Here is a 27265-nt window from a genome sequence, read left to right as displayed (position 1 = left end):
GCTGAAGTGTTAACCTGTTGCTGAGGACTAGCTCAAGTGTGCTGAAAGGTGTAATTTCAATTAATGAATCACAGGACTCCAAATAACGTTGATCTAATTTGTTTTAATTAACGCTAGCAGTCTCTTCTCATTCTCACCTTCTGGGTGTTAAGCTTTCCTTGTTGCCTTCCCCTGCATCTTTTGTAGTCTACATCATACTTTCTGGCCAGAAGTGCATATAGCAAGTATTCAAAATGGGGGCTCCCCAAAAAGGTTTGTGAAAACATGCCATTTGTTTCCAGTAATTTTCCTAATGATTTCTAAAACTTAGCCTGTCAAAGGACAGTAAGCTGGTAGTTAAAAAAAAACCCAAACAAACAAAAAAAAAACAACCTCCAAAACCATTGAAACCAGTATTTTCTTATCTTGCAGAACTTCCCTTACCTTAAAGACATGGATTTTTCTGTAATGAATATCAAATATGTTCTCTGCTATATCTGGGATGAAATAGGAGGAAGAAAAGGTGAAAAAAATATATAAATGTACGTAAAAATTATGTTTATAAGAAATTTGAAAATTCACTACTGATTTACTGATCCTACTTCAAGAGAAACCTCAAAGAGGTACTTCTAAATTAGTAATTTGATGCAGAAATTCAGAAAGTCTTTCCAAAGACATTAGTTAACGAAACAGTCCATGCTACCTTAATGACTCAATAGGATGTACAGCCATCTGAAGTTGAAGAAAAAAACTCAAACTCTCTAAGCCCAGGTGCTTTTAATTAATTTTAAACAGCAAACATGGTGGGAGGAGAGGGAGTAGAAGGAACAACAAAAATAAAGAACAAAAAAACCAGTCGTAACTTCAAAGAAGTCTTTTTATTTGTGGCATTTTCTTTCACTTACAGTAATATGCTTTCAGTGTTCTTCCCAGCAGACTCCTACCAAGGATATTAATTTAAATGCCAAATCTTGCATGAGAGGTGAAAAACACTGAAATCAGTTACCAAGTATATCCAAACATCATCAAACACTATTTATTTGAAATTTGAGAGACACTATGCAAAAAAAGGTGTTTGTTCTGCAGTCTCAGGGTGCTAGTACATGCAATGCTATTTTTCCCCAGTATAAACTGAGAAATAAGCTGTCCCTGTGGATAGGAGTCTGCTTACTCTTCTGATGGAATCTGTAATGCACTTCACATTATAGGGAAAAGGTTAATTCTGTTCAATAACATGCTGTGCCCTTCAGTACCTGATTTTATGTACCATTCCATGGATAGCTGGTTTTAACAACTCATTTATTTTTCTTCAAGTGCAGCTTTTGAAACTGAATATTTTGCTGCTTTCCCTGAAAGCAGATAGCATCAGACCCCTTGTGTGAGGGCAAATACAGAACCACAATGAGAACATCCAGTTAATACAAAAAAAGTCCACAAAAATGAGATACTGTCTGAAGCATGAAGATTATTAGATACGAAAAAAGCAGACTTTACAAAGAAAAATATTCATCAAGCATAGTACAAAACTATCCACTTCAGAATTTTTATATATCCCCTGGAGTATTTAATATTGGTTAGGAATCTCACTGATTCATGATGCCAGAGAGAAAAAGCTCTGGGGCCATTCATCACCTGCCAACAACCAAAAAAAAAAAAAAAAAAACACTTGGATAAATAGCAAGAAATTTAAGAATTAAGAGCCTATTTCAGTCTTGGATTCAGTAAGCTCTCAGAAATAATCAGGGAGTTCCAGCAAGATAATGTTGACACTCAAGAGAACTCATTCAATGCTTCAAACTCATAGGGGATCTCTAGGACCAGTAGCATGAACCAGTTCATCTATAGTGATGACAACACAGAATAATCCTCCAAGAGGAAAAGGAAGTAGCATTTTATTTTACTCCCAGATAATTTCTGTTACTAATTTTAATAACAATATAAAATTAATAGGAAGCAAAAATAAAATATGAATCTGTAAAATAAAATATATCACTTATTTAGCAGAAGGAATGCAAATTCAGTGAAAGAGGAAGGAAATTATTTTAAGTAAGTTCCCTTGATAAAGATTCAAACATTCACATGGGATTAAATTACAGCATCTCTATTGTTCCCTAATAAACACTAGGAAATAGAGGTCATTATTCGACATCCCTGATGGCTTGCTGCTGAAATCATTGGAAATGCAGTGGGGACTAATCTGACTTTTTATCCAATTTACAGTACATGTGAAGCCCAAGAGTAGTGCTGTTTAGCTGGGATTTTTTTAATGCACCATTTACCAACAGCATCACTAAATTAACACCACCACAAAATGACAGACCTCATCAAAACTTAAGGCTGTACATCATAAAAGAAGCTATCTTATGAGTTATTTTTCCTTTATTTTCTTTTTAAGGGGAAATGTGTGGTGCATGGCCTCTGTTTTTTCTCACCACTCTTCAATTTTCTAGTATCAAGAAATAAAAGACAAGGATAAAAGAAGCTGATTTGCAATAATCACCATATTATTACTGCTGCCAGTAATAATGGCCACAAGTCTTACAAAACAGAATATTTATTGTGACATGAAGTTTCATTTGACTGTATACTTCAGTGTTTTTCCTAACAATACCATTCATAATGTCGTGTTTCATTAGCTTTTTCTGAATAAAAAAAAACTTCTGGTTCTTCTGGGTCTTTATGCAGGAAGGAGAGAAGATTTCCTAACCACCTTCTCAAACTATTTCCGTGACCACTGGAAACACTTCATTTATACAATCAGTGGACAAGCACTCCAACACTGTGTTCCGTAAGACAAAAATATAATTTGACTTATGAAGAATTTATTAGGCATCAGATTGGAAATAAACTGGTAACATGAATATATACTTTTTTATACTTTTCATATTCTAACCTGATTAATGCACTTACATGTATGCTCATAATTTAACAAAAGAAAGTTCAAGGCAGGGAATCAAGGCCATTAGCTGGTATGCAAAATTAATATCTGTCACTCCATATTCTCATACATCCTGCATTCACTGAGACAATAGTGTCTTTTACTATCACATGATACAAGAATTAAAAGAAAGTTGAAAGTAGTATGATGACGTATATCCAAAAATAACCACAACATTGCCTAGATGTTTTTCTCCAAGCCTTCTACAAAATGACAGAAAGAACAAGCTTTTTAAAAATAACTTTTGCATGTTTTGTCGCTTTATGCAGAAGGAAATTAAATTCTTAAAGGCCTGCATGCCGTGTCTCAAGCTTTCCCATCAGCTGAGAACCTTGTTTAGTATCGTCACTAAGCTGCAAAGCAGCTGACTTAAAGTGCTTCCAGCAGAGAAATCTTAGTGGATGCATAATGCTCCAAACTTCCTCAGAAGCAAGCAAAAGTGCTTTCAAGATTCCACAGTTAAATTACAAGTTTTTCAAGGAAAGACCTTATACTAGGATTCTATTTGGCACACTGATCCTCACAGGGACCTCTGGATTCTATGACGACATGGAGAAAACTGCAGTAAGAAACTGGGGAATAAAAAATCCACATCTTTGACAAAGGTGATACTTTTACTCCAGTAATAATTAAACAAATTCCACTAACAGGCAGGTCAAACATTTTAAACGTAGAGAAATCCTAAGTCTGATAAATTTTCTTATGCAAATATAACTACCATGAAAACTGTGTGTCCTCAATGTTCTCATTCTGGACAGAGAATGGGAAGAGAATGACGTTATTTCGACCTAAGCAAAAAGGTGGATACAAATAATTTCCTGTCCAGAGCAGCTTCTCCTTAGATGAAGACCCACACTGGAGCAGCCTGTTCCTGGAGGGCTCAATCCTATGGAAAGGACCCACACTGGAGCAGGTCATGAAGAACTGCAGCCATGGGAAAGACTCATGTTGGAGAAGTTTGTGGAGATTCTCCCCCAAGGGAGGGACCAATACTGGAGCAAGAGAAGAGGGTGAGGAGTCCTCCCCATGGGGAGGAAGGAGGTGCAGCCCTCATCCCCTGCCCTTCTCTGCCACTGGCAGGGAGGAGGTAGAGAACTGGGATTAAAGTAAAACCTCAAAAGAAGGGAAGGGCAGAAGAAGTTTCTTGAAGATTTGGGTTTTGCTTCTTATTACCCTACTCTGATTTGCCATTAAATTAAACAGATTTCCCCAAGTTGAGTCTGTTTGGCTCATGACAGTGATTGCCAAGTGATCATCTCCCCCTGCCCTTATCTCAGCCCATGAACCTTCCCTTAAATTATCTCTTCCCTGCCCAGATGAGGAGGGCAGTGACACAGCAGCTTTGGTGGGCACTGCTAATCCAACCAGGGCCAACCTACCACACTGAGCTACACAATCCATGCATTCCCACAGAAATCATATTGATACAGAACAAAACATACTATTCCACCTGACTAGTCTTTTTTCACTTAATAATATTCATTTTTTTCCCTTCTTTTATGCTAAAGGCCTTCCTACATATTTTACAAAAACATTATACGGCAAGATCAAATTATAAACCAAAGAGAGGCCAAAAACTTCTAAAACTGAAAATGGTAGTGACTCCCCTGAGAGGAAAATAAAAAGAGGGGAAAGAAATGAGAGAAAATAGGAAATTTTTTTACATAGTGAAAGACTAATGAGTTTGAAAAATAAAGCCCTCATCTATTCATTGCTTTTTTTTTCCTAATAGTTAGCTCATAACAATCTTTACCTTAAAATGGAAAGCTATCAATTTTGAAACTGTTAAACTAAGGAACTAATAAGTGTTCTGCTAACCTACTTTTAAGGTGGTAAGTACAGAACAGTCACCTCACTATCCCAGCTACCCAGGAAAAAATGTTTTTCATGAAGTAAAAAAATAATTATACTTTTCTACATTTAAGTAATATTAGCTATGCAATTGTACTAAATAAATGTTATGACTTTGCTAATTTAAAATATTTATATAAACAGAAATAGTGGGACAGCAATTCTATGGCTATTTACTTCTAGGTTAAGGCAAATTTATATAATCTTTTTTTTCTGGATTAGTAAATTGATTCCGAACTGAGTCACAAAAGCCTTACCTCAATGTTCTAAGTAGCCATAAGAGAAAGGAAAACCGGCACAGACATAATCTTTGGATGGATTAGAGTGAGTTAAACTTTCACAACATTTAAAAATCCCCCTACTGATCATAATTCTTAGCTCACTCCTTTATTCATTACTTACTCCCAAGGAAGAACAAAAATAGCTTCATTACTCACCTGGATTTTTTTTTTAATAGTTCCATAAAAATACACTTAAAACTTCTTTAACGAAGCTACACTTGAATAGAAATACAAAAATTAAAGCAAACAACAGATTCAAATGGCATAAGGACACCATATCAATGGATGACTCTAACCAGACCAATCTGTAGTGTATTCTACAGGAGTTTCTCTCAGGTAATGAATTTACTTTCTTTTCTAATCACTTACTTCTCAAACTCTTGCATTACTAGCATACATTCACTGCACAACACTCAGGAGTATTTAATTTAGTACAAATACAGATCTCCATCTGTATTTGTAGGAAGGGAAAGGTACACCAGGATTCAAAGCTTATTTTGGGTCAGGGAGCAGGAAGGTAGGAAACAGAGAGAAAACAATTTTAAAATTGATGCAAACGTCTTTTCTTGAACTGTTTAATAAAAATTGCTGTAGTTTGTGCTAGTACATTTCTGCCTTTGTGTAAGAATTCCAAATAATTCTTATGATGTACTTAACCTCTACTACAGAAATAATTTTTTTAAAAAAATCACTTTAGGGAGAATAGAAAAAAGTGTACTATTTTACTCAAGGAGAGGTCCAATGGAAGCAAACTTACCAGTCGTCTTCTCTCCTCTTCAACAGCAATCAGGAGCCGAGCAAACTCCTTCAATGACTGGGCTGAAAGGAAAACAAAGAAAAAGAATGTTCTGCTTAAAATGAGATTTTAAGACCAGCTGAGCCCATTATCTGGATTGAAGCTACATTGATAAAATATTTCTCTTACATTGCAATGTAATCAGTAGCCTTAAACAGACTGAAGCAGGCAGCAGGTCAAGAGCAAAGAAAAAGAACCTGAGTCTTAAGAGTCATCTTTATTTTAAACATGGTTTTTTAATGGAATATGGCAAACTGAATTTCCTGAAACATGGAAAGATCAGTCTCAAAACAGAAGAATTCTGCTTTCAGCCACAAAATTCACTTTAGCATACCAGGAGAAGAAAGAAAATAATTGAGTTTCTCCCACTAAGGTGGGAGAACAAGTATTTGAAGGAACTATTAAAAATATTTAGGTAAATATTTGACACTCAACATTTTAGAAGAAATCCCAAGCGTTTAGATTTAACTGCTTTTTGGCTTTATGTTTTACAAGGACAAGGTTTCAGGTGACTCAAACATATGATTGATTTATAAGCTTTGAATTCTGTTACAACTGTGACAGAGTCTTTGCTCAAAATTGTTTTCAAATAGAAGTCAAAGAGCTGAAGCAGAGTCAATGGAAACATAATACAAGAATTAACCCTAAAAGAGGGCAAGAAAGAGGAAAACATTCTGAAAACTCTTAAGACTTCATTCTCATGTAAGCAAACCTGTCTAGAAAAATATTTCTTTCCATTTGTATTACTTTCTCAAGGGCACAGGGGTTACTTAGATTCGGCATCACAATCCCATCAGTGACAATCCCAGAGAACAATCATGAGAAGAGAGCTAAGGATCTGTTTTCACTTCCTCCTGATGCAACTAGCAGTAATTGCTACCAGTGACAGGATGCTACATGTTGTGGTTTAAAGCTCTGAACTCAGAATACAAATTGCTAAATACAGTTTCTCACAATAAACTTGAGGCAATCACAATCATTTTGAAAGAGGTAAAAACAAACATGGAAACAAAACTCAGATTTTCTCAAAAGAACAAGATTGAAAAATTCTTCACAGTTAACGAACATATAGCATTGACAGTATTTAATGGAACTCCACCTCTTAGTTATTTTTTCATCTTCTTAAATGTTATTTGTGTTAGTCTCCAGTAATATGGTTTTATCCCTTCTCAACATCTCTAAAATATTCAAGGAAATAAGTACATTTTCTAGAAAGTACTGGAATAGATCCTTTAAGAAGAAACTATTATCTGGCTTGCCTTAGCTGCCTTGTCTGCATTCATGAACTGTTACTTAGTTTTTGGACCATTCCAAAATAATTTATATTCTTTATACCATCTGGACCTTGGATTCTCCTTTCTCTCTCCTAACTTTTACAGTTGAAGAACACTTTGCTGTTTGCTCCAATTTCTTCTGCAAGACATTACATAGTTAATTTTTTTTGTAACTATGATGCTACACTTGCATATCTTGGCCTCTAAGTCAATGTTTGCTGACAAATTCTTTTTTCCCCATTATGAGTTCTTGGTTTAGTCCAAATACACCTGTAAGTGAACCGTCCATCCACTTGGAACTTGAGTCCTTTCCTTTAATATTTTTCCCTGAGAACACAAGTGTCAGAAGATTTTGTCAGTTATGTTGATATCAAGATTTTCAGTTTGATATCCACTGAATTGACCCAATCTCTTAGTCAGCTCATAATATCCCATGGGAAAAAAAAACCCAAACCAAACCAAAAAACAACAGGTAAAGAAATAGGATTATAAACTGGTTGGCTATACCTGACTAGGAATATGTAGAGTGTTACACTCAAGAACATCTAAGTACCCAATATGAAATGCTAAAATCTAAATAAACAATTAGCCAGACAGACATGGCTAAACTATGAGGATGTGGAGGAGTTGCGGGGGGAGGAAGAAGGGGAGTGTAAAAGAAACCTGAAACAAAAACTAGCAAGAGAAGCCTTTGATTACCTGACTAGGAATATGTAGAGTCTTACACTCAAGAATATCTATGTAGCCAATATGAAATGCTAAAATCTAAACAAAAAATTAGACATGGCTAAACTATGAGGATGTGGAGGAGTGGGGGGGAGGAAGAAGGGGAGTGTAAAAGAAACCCGAAACAAAAACTAGTACGAGAAGCTTTTGATTCATCTTTTGAATTTCAAGGCTGAACCAGAGAGATTTTTAGTTTAAGAGTTGAAACATTTGATTAGGATTTAAATAAATTCAGGTTGGCCACAGGAAAAAAAGCACATAACATATGTTACGTAAGTGTGCAAATCAATATTTTCCTCAATATTTAACACTAATACAAAGGTACTAGTCTGTCACCTGTACAGTGCCTGGGCTAAGGACTCAGAAACTGTCTCCATCTTTTCCTCCCCACTGGCTCACCTTTGGGGGAATTACAAAGGTCAGTTTCACTAAGAACACAGAACCTACACTCTTCAGCAGCTCTAAGACAAACCATCCCTCTGATCTTATGAGACTTTGATTGCAGAGACACCTTTGCATCAAAACTGACTACACCTCTGATGCCTGCTGCCCAACATCCACATCCATCCCTACATCCAGCCATGGAATGTCCTTCCCCAGCTCAGGAGTTGCACAGGGAGAACTTGTGCATTGTGTTGTTCAGAGCATAGTGAAGGATGCACACCCAGCAGAGAGTTCTGCAACATGGACATCTCTGGTGACCCCCATGGTTCTTCTGTTCTTGTAATGCCACCACATTAATTGAGAAAGGCTTTACCCATGCCAGCTCTCCTACAATAGCCCTGACTACTGCAGCACTGATCTTTCATGTTATTACACCCTTCCTCCCATGCAGCCCCCACTCAGTGTGGCCTCATTAAAATCCAGGGTCTGTCCCTAGAGAACTCTGGCTGTGCTGGAAGCTGCACTGGAAGGGGGAAGGGAAGAGAGCCCTTGCTCCTCTTTTCCCAGTGTACCCTTTTCCTTCTTTCTCCCCCCTTCTCCCACAGAGCCCTCTGGTTGCAGAGAGGCAGCAGCCCTGCCTCACCTCAGTTTGGGGCTGAGTAGACAGAGGGATGCTGAGGGCAGAGGTCACTCAGGGGGGTGAGGCCTCCCAGACAATTCACCCACGTGGAGATCCACACTTGGAGATCTGGGCAGGGGCGTCCTTCCCTTCCACAGCTACTACCCTCATCAGGATCTCAGCACAAAGCCTGGGCACAGGGCACGGACACCTAACTGTGGATTCACAGCTCTCAACAGGAAACAAACAGATATTTCAACAATAATAATGTGAGGTCCTTTTGTGCAGTTGAAAACCAGAAGATTTAGAAATCAGACTCATCTGTGTCAGATGCAGCCCGCTGTCTGTCAGGATACTCAGGCATTACACACCAGATTCACAATCTTTTCTTAGTAATGCTAAAATATTTTTTAAAATCTACTTCTTTTTAATCAGGATTGACAGAAGAATTGAAGTGAACTTTGTAAATACAAAAGGGGGTGGGAGAAAGAAGAGTCAAGTATTTTGCAAGAGGAAATGTCATGGGAATGTGCTGATAAGAAATAAATTCTGAAAACACCAGAAATATGAAGTACAATATGCAGCCTAACATATTAAATATAAAGACATTTTTAGTTATTTTTTTAAATAATTATTGTTACTGGTGGACCATTTAAAGGAAAATGAAGTGCTGACTCAACATTTTATTCTAAGTTATTAGGGGATATTAAAAATCCCAACAGTGTTACAGTCTGATTTTTCTTTAAGGGCTACTCAAAAGGACTTGTAAGATACATTTGGTATCATGGAAATGATGCCTGTGAAAAGCAATGCCCAATAAGTAGAAACAACTGAATATATACCCAGATATACACTTGTGGTCTCATTCATCACAAACACAACAGGTTGCCAGCTGCTCTCTCTGGAGTGTTCCCAGCTCAACAACAATGAGCTGCAAAATTTCCCTTGTTCAGGAGAAAGCGCTCCCATTATTTTATTTACCAAAAACAAAAAAAAAAAGCTAATCTCTTTACTTTTAATTAAAAAGTCTTTTACTTAATTTGCTTCATAAAGAAACAAACAAACAGTATCAGCAGCTTAAACATTAATGGTGTAGATCAACAAATCAATAACGTTCTTTTTTTTTCCAATATGCCTATCATTTCAAACACATGGTACGGCTCTACAAAGAACTACATTCACATAATTAAAAAGGAACTGAGGTTTGATATAGAATCTGGTTTACTGCATTGAAGTCAATCCAGTTGTTCAGAGGAAAAAATGCACATAATAAATCTTATGAAGTTTTTCCTATATACTTGTGTAGAGAATGTATCACCTTAAAATAGCATGTCTGTGGAAATTACTGAAGCTACTCTACCAACCTTAGCTTAATATTTGAGTACAGTGCTACACTGTACCACTAAATGTCACATGCAATAGATATGGCATCATCTACATTTAATGACAAAAGGCTGACAAAGCATATGACACATATAATAGCTTTGCATGACCAATACTGAACTGAAAGACATAAAGCCAAGCTTGGAAGGTAATGCTCAACCCAAGACAGAAATTAAAAGCTACTGTGGAAGACAATATAACTGAATGTTCTTTTTTGTGGACTATGGTTTTAATTTCCATTTATACATTCAGTCTTAAATGATGCATAGACAATTTTTAATTACTCTAAAGTACACAAAACAAGAATTTTTTGCATTATGAGCAGATATCACCACCATCTTCAGATATGTGAATGCAAGCATGGAAAAAATAATATGTACAGATATATGTCACATGTTCTTATGACACCTTGCTGTATGAAAGGCAAAAATGAGCAAGACTGTCAGAGATTTCCTTATGTCCTCCTGATCTGAATGAGGAACTGCTGGGACTGTGCTGTACATTGCTCCCAATACTCTTTGGCAGGAAGGTCAGTCAAGAACATCCTCCAGAACCGGTCATACCTAGCACAGACTTGCTACAGCTGGCCTGAATTCATGCTTGAGCACAAACGGTAGCTAAAGTCTACAGGGGAGTTTGTTCCTGTAAATAATACATCACTGAAACAGAATTCAAGATAGACCAATGGCCCATAAGGAAATTTTCTAACGATTAACACTTGTTTACTAGACTTCTGTGAGTAAGCAGAATAAATATAAGATCCAAGAAGGCTGAGAGAAGAAGTTTTCTTTTCCAAATCTAAAATTACAGTAAATACATTACTAAATAGTTATTAATTAACAATTGTATTTCCAGAGCTTTTAATGATTAGTATTAACTGCAGCCATGACAAGCAGTTTATCAACAAATCACAACAGCAAATAAAATTTCCATCCTTCTTTCTATGGCTTTTAAGGCATATTGAAAATACGCGAGGTGGTGGTGATGGGGAGGTTACAGTAGGTAGGACAAGAGTGGCCACAGAAGGCCTCCTTTTAGACAGAAAAAAACAAACATTTCAGAGTAACACTGACAGGCTACAACAGGTATGAAGAGACAATCATCTGCATTCTCAGTAATTTCTACTTAACAAGAGTTGTGGATGTTGTTAAAGCCACAGAGGATCTGTAATGTCTATCAGTAGATAACTAAATTGGATTTCTCAAAATATGACCACTATGGCAAGTTTTCACATTACAAAATGGAATGCAGACTCCCAGAAAGACTCCCAAAGCCTGTAATTATCTTGGTCTTTTGGTATGTTGGCTATGAATTTAAATGGAGCCTTACTTTATACAACAGAGGTTTCCTTTACCACTGTCATGACCTGGACTGATTTGTTAATGATCCTTTCCTCCCCCTATTTTTCCTACTGAATTAAACCTATAAAACATTAAAAGTGTAGAATTACCTAGAGCTTTAAAGGGGATTACAGATGAGCCCAATGGGAACAAGCTGAAGGATCAACACCTAAGACTACAAACAGAAATAATGAATAATTTATGCAAAATGCAAAAAATATTAAATGTTTTTGAACTTTAAGCAGAGTATTGGTGTCAAAGCATTTTATAACTAATGTTGACTGGGCTGGAGCACCTTCGTAACATAATTTACAAAACAGTAGTGCAGGATGACTGCAACATTTTCCTACAGAAAACAGCTGTTGGCTTTATTTTTAAAGCACATTTTCAGAAAAGCTATATTTGGACAATAAGACATATGTCTGATATGTCTGATTCCCAATTATTGCTCAGGTTTTCTATTTTCTTTACCTACTGTTATTTCTTCCGCTATTTCTACCCTAGGTTGTCTTCCCTCACTTTCCAAATGGCAACATTTTTGGAGAAACTTGAGCTTGGAAGACTGAGCTCTGTGCTGTAAATAATATTTACTGGGAAAGCAGAAAAGACCACAAAATAGGAGAGGAGTACAGAATTTGAAATCAATGTTTATCTTAGTTATTTTGTCCCCTTCTGAGTATCATTCCCAAGATAACAGAGGAGATGCAGCAACTGCTTTCTTTTGCTAAGGTTTAAGAAAAATCATTAAAGTATTTATGTAAATTCCAGTTTGCAAGCTTGCAGCAGGTCAGATATACTTTAAGCTGAGTATTGGTGTCAAGAGATGAATTATGTTAGAAGATTCCATTGTGAAAAAAGAAGTTAGAATATCAAGATAATGGTTCATTTCTTCAGGGGGTTTCAATCTCATTTTAAATTTGGGAAATCATTACTGTATGTGCTGTCTTATCCTCTCCGTTTGGTTCCTCTTACCTTCCTAATCTAGGTATCAGGTTTTATGGATCTGTAATAAGGACCTTATGCATTCCTGTTGTCTGTGCTTACATTTACCACAGCCTCCACAAGAACAGTAAAAAGCTATTTGAACCTTCCTATAATACAATGAAATGCACTTCTAGTAGTAAAAGACATAGGATGAAACAAAAATTCAAGTTTAGAGGTTTAAAGATTATATCAACACACTGCAGTATGGAAATACACTCTCAAAGTGACAATGATTTCTGCCAGAAGACAGTGGTTTAAATTTACAATCCAAATAACTACAAATTTCCTTGAAGACTTCCATCATGGCAAGGCACACTAAGGTACAGACAACCCTGTCTGGTCTGTACTGTTCTTGTGATAGAATCAAGAATTCTTAGAGCAGACACTGTGAAGCTATTTCAGACGCAATAAGTGAACATTCTTACTATTTTCTCCATAACTAGTCTGCAAGGACTTAATTCAATGCTTTTTTTATCAAATACTTTCATGATCTTTCAGATTTTGAAGCATCTCCTAGGGAGCACAAGTTTCAGTGGTAACTTTATTTCCTGTGGAAATTCCATCCTTGAACTGTGAGGAAAGGTATTTTGCCAAATTTTTTAAATTATTGAAAATAAGTGTGCTACCTCAAATAAGGAAATCCAAATTTGCCAGAAAATTAATTATAGATCAGGAACAAAAAGTATGATAACAGCAAAGAGACAGAGATGAAAAATGCTTGTTTTAAAGCTTCTGCACAGAAATTATACAAATGAATAAACAAGAAAACTGACAAAATTAAGACTTTTATGCCCAAATTTATGCTTCAAGGTCTATGTATTGTCCTCCAAATATGATCACATGTTCCACTACATGCTGGGAAGCAGATAATTTCATCAGGGCACAGCTACTCAAATACATGTAACTAAAAGTAAAGAAACCCCAAGGGTTCTCTCTATTTCATTTGAGTTAAGGCATTGCAAACTCAAGAGTAAATTCAGTGGTAATTTTTTCTCATCATCATATTTAGGAGCATTTTGGCTCTTCACAGTATTAGAGAGATAATAATAAGTGATGCAAATTCCCCATGAAAACAAAACCAACAATGAAACTATCAGATATTCAGCAACAGCTTCCCATTTGATCTCCCCTGGTTTATAGCATTTGATCCCTGTATGTTTCTAGGCAGTGTTCCCCACAAAGTTTCAAAGCCCTTCAATTGTAGGCCATATACCAGGCACAAGCATTTGGGTTTTGTCACACTTTAAAGGTGAGACAAACCAGCAGAAGAGGCCAGTGATTCCACAGCAAGAATGGAACCTCCTGCCTGAGCATCACACACAATGCAGGCCAATATGAGAATCATAAAAGGCACCAAACCAAGATCTGAGCTTAACTGAAGCCCAAAGCTCTGCAAGATGTGTTTGGCAGGACAGTATAACATGTACATACCATATGAGGCAATTTTAACTCAAGAGTATTTTCACTTTGCAAAACTTAACGAGCAAATATAGCAAGGTATTTTCTGAAGCTTTTTCCTAAACACATGTAAAGCACAAAGTACAGGGCTGCTATTAGAAGTAAAAATCCTTTCCCCTTTACAGAAACAAACCTCCATCAGGGTAACCATCTAAATCCAGTAACAAACAGTGTCATATCGGAAAATTCTTTGCTATAAAAAGTAGCTATCATCTCACAAATATTTAAACATACAAATACAAGCCTTGTACAAAAGTTAAAACAATTGTTTCAGCCAATACATTTACTCTCCACTACTTTTCAACAGAGGCCTATGCAGAAAGTTACATGTTCATCTACAAACTACAAACTAAGAAGATTTGCAAGAAAGTCAGGTTATCTAGAATTCCTAGATTTACTGTCAGCACTTGTCAAACACAATACTTGGATAGATAACCTGAAGACATGTAATGTTACACATTTTAAATAAATCCAGCTACTTGACTTAATATCAGTAAATTGCCATGCCCTGCTCATGCAGAAGCTCACAAAACAAATACAAGTAGAAAATTTGAAATAGATCAAGCAAGGCCAAAGCACTTCAGAGAGTCCTGAAATTTTTTTAAAGTTCATAATGGCTGTCTATACCTCAGCATGTTTGTAAAAACAAAACAAAAACAAACCCACACCCAAAAATAATTCCACTACCACCATTTCACTGTTAACACTTTATTAAAAATACAGCTGCATATCTACCCTATGTTAGTGTTCCACTCTATTTATAAAAGCACTACAGCTATTGAAAATACATCATTCAATTTGGAAAATTTACCTATCTTGTGTAGCATGAATTCTTCAACATGGCAGAGATGTTGTAGAAAAACTTCATTCTATACTCTACTAATCTACATCACCTCTTCTCAAACATGGCATCTTGGAGTGCCAGCAAAAACATTTTAAATCATCTAAATAATTTCTTCCATTTTCTTAGCAACATGAGAAGGATCTCTCAAGCAGTCATGTGCTCACACAGAGCACTATATCAAAACCTGTCTACAAATGACTAACTCTTTTCTTGTCTCTTCCCTCCTACAGTTCTGTGAAGGGGTGGAGGCTTTTGGGACGAATCACAACAAATATGCCATTTCTGCTATGTTTTTATAAAATAAATAGATAAGGGTTTAGATAAGTAATCATTAAAAAACACTGCATCTCTATGCCACACTACAAAATGGGGTTTTACATTATTGTATCTGTCAAAGAGAAATCAGCCTCTCTTTTCACCTGATGGAGCCACAGGCACAGCAGTGGGGCTGAGCTCCACAGCTGCCAAACTCAGCAGGGTGTGGGGAACAATATTCAATACTTCAAATTCTGTCTAACAGGTACAAAGTGATCTTAAAGTGCTGCTGGAGATCTACTTTGAAAAAACAGCAGCTTGAATTGGCCCCTATTGAAAACTAACAGCATTCCAGAGAAGTTAATTTCATTCAATTAATCTTTACCTCAACTAAATTGACCATTAACCTTTGACTTGAACAGATCTGGCTTCGTCTGAGTTGACTGATATCCTATCACATGTCAGAGGAAGAACAGCTCTAAAAACATGGAATATTCAGAAATAGTTAAGTTCAAAGATGGATTCTGATGCAATCAGACTACAGTCCTCTCTTGCTCTCCCTCCCCCATCCCAGTAGAAAGAGTTGTAATATAAATGTACCGAGTACAAATTTTCCGTTCCAAGATAAGAATTGCTGCTTCAACCCCAAGTTTTTTTTAACAGCTGAATACCAAGACAACATAGGAAACAGCCAATGTGCAATGTACAACCCTGTGTGCAGCAATTTTAAGCTGCAAAAGTAACATTAAATCATAGCATTCCATAAATAAAGGAATTAGAAGTAATTATGACTATATTTCAGGCTTGCCAATCCCCAATTCTTCAGAGGCCCATCCATGCTTTAGGTGAAGGACAAAAATCCTGATATTTTAGTCTTCCCAGCTGTACACACACACAAACCTTACTTGTGTGTGGCTCTTTATCAGTGCTGAAATAGGGGAAGTAAAAGCAAAAGCAATATATTCAGAATGCAACTGAGAATCATTAATACTGTTTTTCTGATTTTTAAAGTTTTTGCATTTATTGCTTGAATAGTGGAAGAGTTTAGAAAAAATATCACCAAATATTTAACAGATGTTTGGTTTGCTATAATCACTTAATTGAATTTATGCCTACAAAGGATCAAAAAGTTCCTGTGTTTACAACTCTAAATTCTACTAAGCATTTTGATTTCAGAAAGTACAAATCTTTTATCTTACTTGCTCAAACCTGAAGATGAATATCTCAAAGCTGAGCTGATCAAACCACTATCTGTTTTGAAAATGAGTTCCTATTTTTCAAGAGGTATTCCAGCCTGACAACTCTAAATGTTATGCAATTTTACTAGAAGTGTATTATATGCATCAACAGTACATACTCATTATTTTCAAAACAACTCTATAACACTCTAGTCCTCACATTGTCTGCCTATGGGCATTCATGCTTCCAGTGGGATGTCCAATTCTAGAAATAACAAAGTTAAGTGACAAAGGAGAGGAAAAGAGGTATGTTGAAGGCATGGAATGAGGACAATAAAGTAGAATACACCTTCAAGCATCCAGGAGATCGAAATATCAGAGAGACACAAAAGCTATTTCATATTGCTCTGTGAGTGGCATGGACTTGTTCATTCATCTACTCAGCTGTTCAGATCAAATTTTGACTCATCTTAACTCCTTAGCAGAATGCACCAGGACAACAAAGCTGCTGCTGTCCACTGCCTGCCTCAACCTCTTTCTGTGCACAGTGAGAGCTGTATCTGAGACACCAGAGTCTGCAGTCCAATACAGTAAAGTGAACTAACATGAATTTTAGCTTCTGTTAGTACACCAGGATGCTAGTACACCAGTACTGCAGGGACTCGGGAGAGCTCCTACTGTCAGCTACTGCTGACACAGAAGAAAGGTAGGACAAAAAGAAATGGCAGTAACTGCGTCAGCCACCCCAATTCAGTTTTTTCATTTGAACACCCATTTTAAGATCAACAGAGAATGGAGCATGCAAATTCCAACAACCTTCTGATAGGTATCCAAGAGAAAAAGAAACAACAAGGACTCTGTTGTTGATCTTATATTACCTTTTCCTCCTGGAACAGATAAAAATGTACGGTACCATTATTTTGTTTCCTGATTTGTCAGCCTCATTTGCCCTTCCAAAGCAAGGACAAGAGCTCAGGGCTTGACCAACAGAATGCAACCTTCCCTTTCTGGGGCAGATGTTGTTTTGAAGCCTTGATAGAATCTCAGCACTATCATAAAATCATTCATTTCTTGAAGTCAAGTAACAATAGAGTTCTGGAAACAGGTGGCACTTGTTTAAATTGTCAAATATGCAACAGGGATTTAAAAAAATAATGATAGGAACAGAATCAACAGATTTGAAACAAACGCTTTAGGCATTTCACACCCCAATTGTGCTGAGTTCCTCCCACAAATTGTTACCATTGAAATTCTCTAGATAAAAATAATCCTATACAAGTACCAAAGACCCTTGTCCTGTGATCTTACAAGGACCTTAAACAAAGTTGCTTTGAAAGTACTCTAAAAAGTTAAATCTTAAAATTCATTCCTTCTGCCAGAGGGAAAGAGCTGGCAAATCTAAGCAGATAATTACTGTGGAAAAGCAGCATACAATCTTTCTATGCAAATTCACTCTCCATTGTAAATAGCTTTCTAGTCTAATTCAGGACTCAACCCTTCCCCACCCATTTAAAATAAAACCACCTTTTGTAAATACACTTGTCCCTAATGTATTCCACAGGGTCAACAAACTCAAGCACTAGAAAAGTTGTTGGGATGATGCCTACACTAAAAACCATCCATCCCCAGAACTCTGCCCTCAAGGCGGTGGCAAGATCCTGTTCTTTCTTTGCTTTGGATAAGGCAGTAGTAGACTGGAGATGCTCGAAGCAATTTTAAACTCATTTGGAATTTGGTAATTCCATTCAGAAGCTTGGCTGCGAATGGAAATTCTGTGCAAAGTAGGTTGAATATTAAGCCCAAAAAGAACATTATTGAACATGAAAGCTTAACCTCAAGTAATTAAGGAGATGACCTGTAAGATATCCAAGTGATTCAGACTGTAGGTGGCTCAACTGAATTTAATAAATAATTCAAGAACAGCCAAGCAAATTCAAGAAGCCATTACACACCATAAGCCACAGTGGCTTGAAATCATGAGTAACCTGACATTTACCTTCTCAGATTCCTGATGAACCTCCAAAAGGCAGTGTCCTAACCTGGAGACTGCCAAGTTCACAGACTGATTGTCAAGATTTCTGTCTACATGCTGTAGGCATGTATAAAGCTCCTATGCAATTTTTTGTTGTTGTTTTAAATTTATTTATTTGAATAGAACATTGTATCCACAGCATGCACCATTAAAAATGTAATTTGGTACCTCTTAAAGTCAAATACACTTTTACACTGTTACAAAAGATGGGGGGAAAAGGAAACATCATTATTTTTTTCCTTTTTTTTTCTGTAGTTTTCTATAGAAATTTCCTGGTACAGATTTATTTGCTGCTTTGAATTACAGGATGCTTTTCCTCTGATGAGCTCTCCAAGAGGGTAGAGCAAATTCTAAATGAAAAGCATTGTATACCTGGATGCCCAGTATGAGAAAAAAAGAAGACTGAGCTTCTGGCATCACTGCTAAACTAAAACAAGAAAGGAAAACACAGTAGTGGACTCTAACAAACAACTACTATTAGCATTCTGAATTTGTTTGGTTTTGAGTTCTTTCTCTCCAGTACATTTGAGTCGATTTTTTAAAGTTCAACTTGAAACTAACTGCTGTAAACAACATAACTGCCAGGTATGAGCTAACAGTTCTGTAGATGGTTAGTTGCAAGCAATTTAATAATCCCATGAATGACTTGAGGTGTGAGTCAGCAAAGATCACAAGCCCCAGCCACTAGTGGCAAGAGAAGAATACAGTGCCCACAAGAAAAGACACCACATTTTAGAACTTCTGACCTATTCTTTGTGGCTCAATTAATAATGATTTCATAAATCATCATAATCCTATTACATTCTTAAATTAAGCATCTGATGCTACCTGAAACATCTTTCATAATATAATTCTCTGCAGGGAGGAAAGCCCCAGACTTCAAAACCAGCAGTCACAGAGTGAAAGGCATATGCTCTCACTGTTCACTTTCCTAAACAGCACTTGATAATAAAACACAGATACTAAAATAAAATGCTAGAATATCAGAACGTATTTCTGTGCTTTGTTTTTTTTTTACATTCTGAAGAGCATGATACTTATACTGCAGATATTAGATCTCACAGATATATAATTAGCCGTAATACAAAATAGACACAAACTCGTTAAAGGCACACGACAGAATTCCATTGAGTTAATAATGTTTATTATTTTCCTCTCTAGCAGCCATAAGCAGATAACACAAACAGAATAAAAGAGGATCAAAACAGAGATATTCCTAGGGAATAGATCCAGGTGACCAAGTTGGATTATACTAGGAGGAGCTCAGCAAACCTTCTTCTTGTAAAATTTATGCCTGCAGTGTACACTGAGGAAAAAAGATAGATGATAATTAAAAACATTGTTTTTGCAGCTGCCCCATCCATGTAAAGTTCTATGTTACCTATAATGTTTGAAATGTAAAAATCATGCACCCATTTTACACAAAACTCCCACTGGGCAAGACAAATGACTGACCTCCTTTACTGTCAATCTTAAGTATTTAATTTTTGTGCAAAATATTTACAAAGAGGGCTGGGAACAGGGTGATATGTCTAAAAAGCAAATGGCAAAGTGTTATCAACTGTTCTGAGGAAAACACAGTTGTTAGATTAGGAAAGCCACACCCTCTTCTCAGAGTAAGGGCAAGTCACACAAAACCTTCATTACTATGGCTTTTTAGTGGTATTAATTCGCTGTCACTCATCTTGTTATTTTTGCATTGAAAATGCCATCTTCTGCAAAACTTTTCAGTTGCACAAGACACAGTTATAGCTTCACTGAATCACATGCAACTGGAGCTAATAACCATGTTCTGCCATCAAATAGTCATGCTTTGCTGCATATCACATGCTTCCACAAGCATTCCAAACCAGAGGAAGAGACAAAACCAGCAATTGTTGCTGGCTTGTTTTATTTTTTAATGAGAAAAACTAGTAAAGATGGGGACCACTGTTTCTCAAACCAAATTTTCTGGCAAAAAGATTAAAAACTGAAAAAGGTTTTAAAGCTTGAGTCCTTTGATGTTCAGAGTTAAGAAACTAACCAAAATCATAAGCACTGTAGCTGATTTGAGGAACAGGGCAGTCTACTTATCCAAGACAGTCACAGGAATTCCTTACAACTCATGCATGACATGACTCTAAACTAGGCATGATATATCTGAAAGTGACTATGAAGATAAATTTGCCTAACTTCCAGCAACATGAAAAAAACTACCTAAAATGCATTATACAGACACAGATAAGATTTTTTTGTCAAAGAAGAACAGCTCTTCTATGCAAAAATTAAATCCCTGTAAATAAAAGACAATAAATCATCAAAATTAGAAATCAAAGATAGGAATTTAAAAAAAAACAAAGCAACCCAAACAAATAAATCACTGGATTAAATAGAAGATGGATTAAAATAAGCATGAAGAACACCGCCATAATTCTGTTTATGTGGAGTGTGTCATAAAGCCTAACTAAAATTACTTCTTACGTATTTAATGTAATGGGCTTACTGGAACAAATAAGTTATATTAAAAGAACAACTAAAATGCACAGTTTATAGGAAATGCAAATAGAACTTCTCTTATTGGATCTCAGACTGGAAAGCAGAAAGAAGCCAAAACAAAGTTCAGTATCGCCTCAAAAATGATAATGGAGCTATCAATTCAATTCCAAATATTTTTTTATTGGTAAAAAAAAAATCACCTAAATCACTTATATTCAATGCAGAAAGAATCTGAACCTTTAAAAAAATACTCAAATACACACTCTCAGAACAAGTCAGAGGTGAATTCCCAGTGCTAAGGTACATTAGGGTAGATTTTCAATGCTAAGCTTGAAATAGAAATGCAGTCCTTACAATAAGCCCCTGTGCATATATCCATAGGGTTTTACAGATGTTATCAAGTCAGAACATCATTGCAGACTGGAGTAGAACTCCCTGGCCTGCACAGCTGTAGACATTTTTAAAAAAAGGAGGTGAAGGCAGAAGGAGGTACAGAGCAGGATTCATCTATACAAAGCTGTCTTTGATGATAAGCAAACATCTATCTTGTTGGGGCATGTTAAAGATATGGATAAATTCTAGGTCACTGCTCTAGGGAGATCAAAAATTGAGCCTTACCCCATAAAAGCACACAGTATCATTCAAGCTCTGTTAGACTTGAATTTGATTCCTGTCAGTTTACCTTTTACTCTTACAAGCTTCTTTGATGTACATGACAATCCATCAGGCAATTGGTCCTTTGCAAGCTAGAAATCCCTTCTTTGAAGCTTCGAGTGAAATAAATCAGCTGTCAAGCATCATGAACTGTGTTTTTTTCCTGAACAGTTTTAAATGCCTGTTTAATGTTCAAACAATAAAATGTCTTTTCTCTGGTATGTTTAGGTTACAAGTAACATGAATGTTGTCTTTGTTCTCAGTCACCTGATTTTAAATGCAAAACTGTATGTCCTTAAAAAAGACATATTGACCCAATCTAAGACATACAGCTGAGATACTGCAGATTTAGTTTAAAAATATATATATACAGCATAATTTTAACAGCCAAGAAAGAATATGCAGCATGACAAAAAGTACATGCACACCATTTCTCTTTCCATGGTGGACACACCTAAAAAATGCCTGCAGTTTTACACCTGAGTAGCAGCAGCTCAGTGATTTCACTCCCCTACTTTTAGTTGCCAGTAAAATTAAACCTCCCCTCCCACGCCCTGCTAAGAGTTAGTGGAAGACCGTGACCAAATACCAGTCATCTTTGATGACAGTCTTCTGACTACCACAATGTTGTAGGGTGAGGATGAGGCAAACCTTGCAAGTGAAAACAAGCAGTTCAGACCTTCTGTCCAATGACTCAGTCAGGAAAAGGAAAAAATTGAAGGGAGAGGAGACTTGAAAATAGACCATACTAATAGATACACTTGGAAAAGACTAAATCTGAGTTTCCCTTCTGTGTTACATAGAACTTCTTCAAAAAATACCAACAAGTCCTATGTTCCCTCTTGTACTGCCAAATTATTTATTTTTAGAAGCCACTACTCTTTAAGAACCATCTTACTTCCTCTCAGATGTTTTAGGAGACGCATGGGGGCCATGTGGTATGTAAGACTCATGATACTGAATTTAGCCTTTCTGAAAATGGATTGTAATCCAAATTTCTTACCAGTGGGGGTTAGCACTCCAGCTGCTGTGCTACTGTGTAAAAACATCACTAGAACTGCAGCAATGTCTTGCAGTAAAGAGTGGCTGAATTTCTGAACCTTGGAAACATTTCCAGGATTAGTCTGCTGAGGGAGGAGTATTTTGATGACATTAAAGAGGCTTACATTCAAGACATGTTGAGCTGTTCAGTTCTGCAAATGCAGAATTTCTGGTGTGTACAGAGACAGAACAATAAGCAGCTAGCAAATTATCCTGGCAAAAGTTCAGACAATCATATACTTAGCAATGCACAAGTAGTAATGAATATATTCCTCTTTTAGACCTTTAAATACTTCCTGTGTATCAGTACACATTTTGCTGGTTTTTTTCAGACTTATGTTACATCATAGAAAACTTATGTACCTTTTAGTAACCCATTGAAAACTGACTGAAACATAAAAGTAGCAGCAGAATTTAGAAGATTCACAGTTGACTCAGTTGACAAAAGTACTGTTGAATACCTTCCGTTGTAATAAATCAAGCTATGCCATGAAGACACAGTTTTTTGACGTGTATTTTTAAAGTCTTGCATGGTTGCTATTTATTGAAATTTTTCTATTTTTGTGACACGAACCATTAAAAAACAACCGTGAATTCCCCCACCGTATTTCTGATAACATGATATAATAAACTATAAAAATGTTTAGACAGCAAAGAAAAGAGAATACTTACCAATATTAATTTCATCATCAGTTTCAGCATCTCCAATACACTCAAACTGAAAATCTTGTAAAGACTGTGAAAATTTTTGTACTGCCATGGATAAATCTAGAATTCAAGGAAAAAAAAAAAACAAATCAGAATTACTCCACTAGAACTTCACTGGAGCAAGGCATCATGCACTTCTCCACTAAATATTTTTAGTGCTAACAAAGTTTTCTTTCTAGTATATTTTTGGACATTAAAATAATTTTAAAATCACCATCACATTTTCAAAATCAAATATCTGAGATATCCTAGACACCTATAAAACAGGCGGATGCAAGATTTCAAACATTGATACATGTATCACATTGACAACTAAATAACTTTTATACATCTTGAAAAGCAATAAATTATTATAAGAAATTGATGTATAGAGATAAATTGCATATGTAAGTATACCACTCTTTAAAGTATTGCAATATTAGTTCACAGATTAAAATAAAGCTCATGACAGTTTTTTTCATTACCATTATCAAAATAATTACATTATAATTATTCTTATACACCACACTGTAAAGTGTTTTAGTGAAAAACCTTTGTAAAAAGAAATTGAAGAGAAAAAAACCCAAAAGTGCTTGCCAATCAACATGGTAATCCACAGATTATGAGCAGTATTTTCAATGAATTTCACAAAGCAATCCAAACTTTATAGTGCAGAATTTCATAATAATTTCACACAAAAAACCCACAGAACATCAACCACATAAATCTGTTATCTTCTTTTCTTTTTTTAGAAATACTAATGGCAAATGGAGAGATAAATGTGATAATGAATAGACTTGTTCAAGGCTTAAAAACACCACCAATCCAGATGAACCCAGAAAACCAACAACAATTTTCTGCATCCTGGAGGCTGTATCTATGGCATCTATTCTGATGCTAGGAAAATTGACAATTAAGAAACTGACATCTACTAAATCTAAGGGAAATTAATGGTAGGGGTAAGCTATGAATGAAAGTCAAGTCATAAATTCTGTTTCAAAAGCATCAAAGCTGTCTAGACACGGTCCTGGGTACCTGGCCCTGCTTGAGCAAGGCAGCTAGACGAGATGACCGCCATGGGTCCCTTCCAGCCTCAGTCATTTCGTGATTCTGTCATTTCTTTATGCTCTGTTACCGTAAAGCCATAAATACTCATTCAATCAGTGCTGGACACAAAATTAAGAGGGCTAACCTTCTTCCAGGCAGGAATAAAACCTAACATATCAATATACAAATTGGCCTAATATCCTAAATCAACATACAAACAACTCCCATACACACAAAGTATGATTAAATTTGAATGATCTCCAACAGTAAGAACTATTCCACTATCCTAAATGAAAGAAGAATTCAAAAATGATTGAAATAAAGATTTTAAACACCTCCAAACAACAATCCACAAAATAAGATGACAAGTTTTTTTATTTTATTTTAATTAAAGGTAATCACTATCAAGCAAGAAAATCCCTTCCTGGATTTTGCACTGGCCAGAATTTACTCAATGACTGTTCCTCTTGTATTTTTATAGGTAGGTATAGAGTACATCAGTCCAAAAAGAGACCCATCATCTTTAGACAATACAGACATGAACAGATATTTTTTTCTTCTATTAGTAGGGAATTCTATATGCATAGCTGATAAATAACTAAGATGTAAAGAGCTGGGTAAACAAATTCTGTACCTTTTGATAAAGCACATGGGAAACAGGAAAGAATGCTACCGAGATTTATTGCATCCTTACTGTGCATTAACAAATTGAATGCTAAACAAAAACGGCTTCCTACTGTCTGTATACATGAAAACAAAATAATCTTTATAAGATGAATGACTGTGTTTTACGCAAATACAGCTTCTTTCATAGCTAAGTATACGATTGTTTTACATTTGTTAGAAAGATCTAAACTTGAAATTGTCACAGTAGTATATTTTAAGTTTTAAGGAAGAAACACAGTTTTATTATTCACTCTTTCACCAGGTTACTATACTGAGTCCCAAACCCTCCTACAAAATTTCTGTATGGCAACTGATGCCAAAAGGAATTACATGACCTTAATGTAATTGAATGGAAACATTTCTATATTTCAAGTACACCAGAATGCAAAATTAACTCTTGCTAATAGGAATGGAGGTTTATTTCCTTTGGACAATCAAATACTGCCCATGATGAACAGCATCTCTGTGAATGTGAAAGGAAATGAGAGAGCATGGGCTATTCCCGATCATTCTTCCACATATGCAGGATTTGGTGCAACAAATGTCAAAGTAAAGGAACATAAATGTTAAAAATACCAAAGGTGGAGTCTCTACTTCATATCCTGGATTATTGATATATGATGCCAATTGTTCTTTCATGTATCAGCAAATCAGACACAGCTTATACATTTTGAACCTGAAGGAGGTATGTTTAACCTAGTTAAGAGTAGTGGGTATGAAGAATTAAGGAGTTCATGAGATAACTTGATAAACTCATGCAGCAAGATACCATTTGGAGATATCTGCCTCTATATGAAGCCTTTCCTCATACCTTGAGAGTATTAGACAATACCATAATGAGATTAAAGCTGTTCAATGTAGCAAAGAATAAAACGAAGTTCCAAGGTCAGATGTTTCCTGTAACACTCATTTACATGCTCTGCACAAAGTTAATCTGACCTGAAAAGATAAAAAGTATTATTCTACAGAAAATTCCAGCTGACTTGGACAGCTTCCTAAAGGCTGAGGTAGGAGCTACTCTCTAAGACTGACATTGCAGTTGAATCACCAACACTGGACCAAGCAGTGCTACTTGGTTGTATTTATCACTTTCTTAGGAGCATCATCACTTCAAATGATTATAAAATTATAAACCCAGTCACAGAAAGGAGCAGCTGTGCAGTAGGCATATCTTTTCTAAAAGATACCAAGATTCAAAACTGAATTTAAAAGGATTTAAGAGCAACTGTCTCCAATCAAGAAGAGGCAAATGATGGATAAAAAAAAGAAAAGAGCAGATAGAGCAGAGACCTCGCCCAGTTTTACAAGATGTCATTTATCCCTGCATATCCCAAAGTCTTAGTGTCACTGAGAGTCCTCAATGCATGCTGCTGCTTCCAGAAGGAAGGTAATTACCACACAAATCACCTTTTTAGAGTCTGTGGCATTATTCAGAGTTGCTCTTACTCAGCATTGTAAAATCCTGTCCCTCCTTTCATTGAATCCACATGAACTAGAACATTCACTTAGCTCAGGGCAGAAATTTTCCTTCAAGGAGAGACAACTGATCTTCTAAGTTACTATGAAAAGCTCACCAGCTTTACTGACCGGCAGTACAAGTCTATCAACCAGGGAAGGATGGCTGCTCTAAAGTCTCAATGAGCTCACAAATGCTGTTGCCTCCGCTCCTCTGCAGGCACTCGAAGTAATCTCTCTGGGTGTTAGCAAAAGAAGGAAAATGCAACCTGGTAACCCTCATTTGCCAGAGAGGCAGTTCTGTTAATATGTATTTTCTGAGAGTACTCACTCACCTCTACCACTTGTTCCCTGCTTTCTCCGATTCCAAAGAAGGATTCAGCTCCATTTTGCAGTGAGGAACATAGTCAAGAGTAGCCATCTACACACTACATACTGTCAGTGCAAGGAGGTAACTTTCACAGAGTTGCCTGTTTTAGTCAGGGCTTCAGCAAATCAATGGAGCCAACAAGATTTTTTTTTTGTGGGGCTGAAAGAGGAAGTACTAAAGAAGTTACCACACTGTGACCGGAAATAATAAAAGGATAACTACAACAAAGCTTAACCACAACAAAGTAATGTAACACCAGTATTGCATATTGATACATACAAAACCAACCATCAGTACCATAATGCCAATGAAAGAATAATAGAAGTCATCATCCATTCTGGAGAGTCACTGAGGAATCATGAAATGCACTACTCTATTGTACTTCTCCCTGAAGTTTTATATATTTGATTAATCTATTTAACACATATTTTTAATTAAAAAAAACAAACAAACAAACAAATCTTCTGGATTATTCTGGAAGGCAGGTTTAAGACTCACTTTCTTCGAAATTGCCAAAGAGAAGTATGCAATATGAACTGTAATGCATT

At 36.2% G+C, this 27265-nt stretch overlaps 1 protein-coding gene across 2 annotated transcripts in view; it reads right to left on the bottom strand.

Moving 5' to 3' along the window:
- ARHGAP42 (Rho GTPase activating protein 42) overlaps positions 1-27265 on the bottom strand; it is a 139909-nt gene that overhangs the window by 84389 nt on the left and 28255 nt on the right. For both annotated transcript variants that reach the window (XM_058824989.1, XM_058824990.1), the window contains exons 2-3: positions 23165-23260; positions 5807-5868 (exon numbers count right to left, since the gene is read on the bottom strand). In XM_058824989.1, coding sequence (XP_058680972.1) covers positions 5807-5868; positions 23165-23260 — 158 coding nt within the window. The remainder of the gene's footprint in view (positions 1-5806; positions 5869-23164; positions 23261-27265) is intronic.

The sequence above is a fragment of the Ammospiza caudacuta genome, chromosome 2, assembly GCF_027887145.1.
Source record: "Ammospiza caudacuta isolate bAmmCau1 chromosome 2, bAmmCau1.pri, whole genome shotgun sequence".
Lineage (NCBI taxonomy): Eukaryota > Metazoa > Chordata > Aves > Passeriformes > Passerellidae > Ammospiza > Ammospiza caudacuta.
The sequence above is the reverse complement of the archived record's forward strand: the minus strand, read 5'-3'. Positions and strand labels throughout refer to the sequence as shown.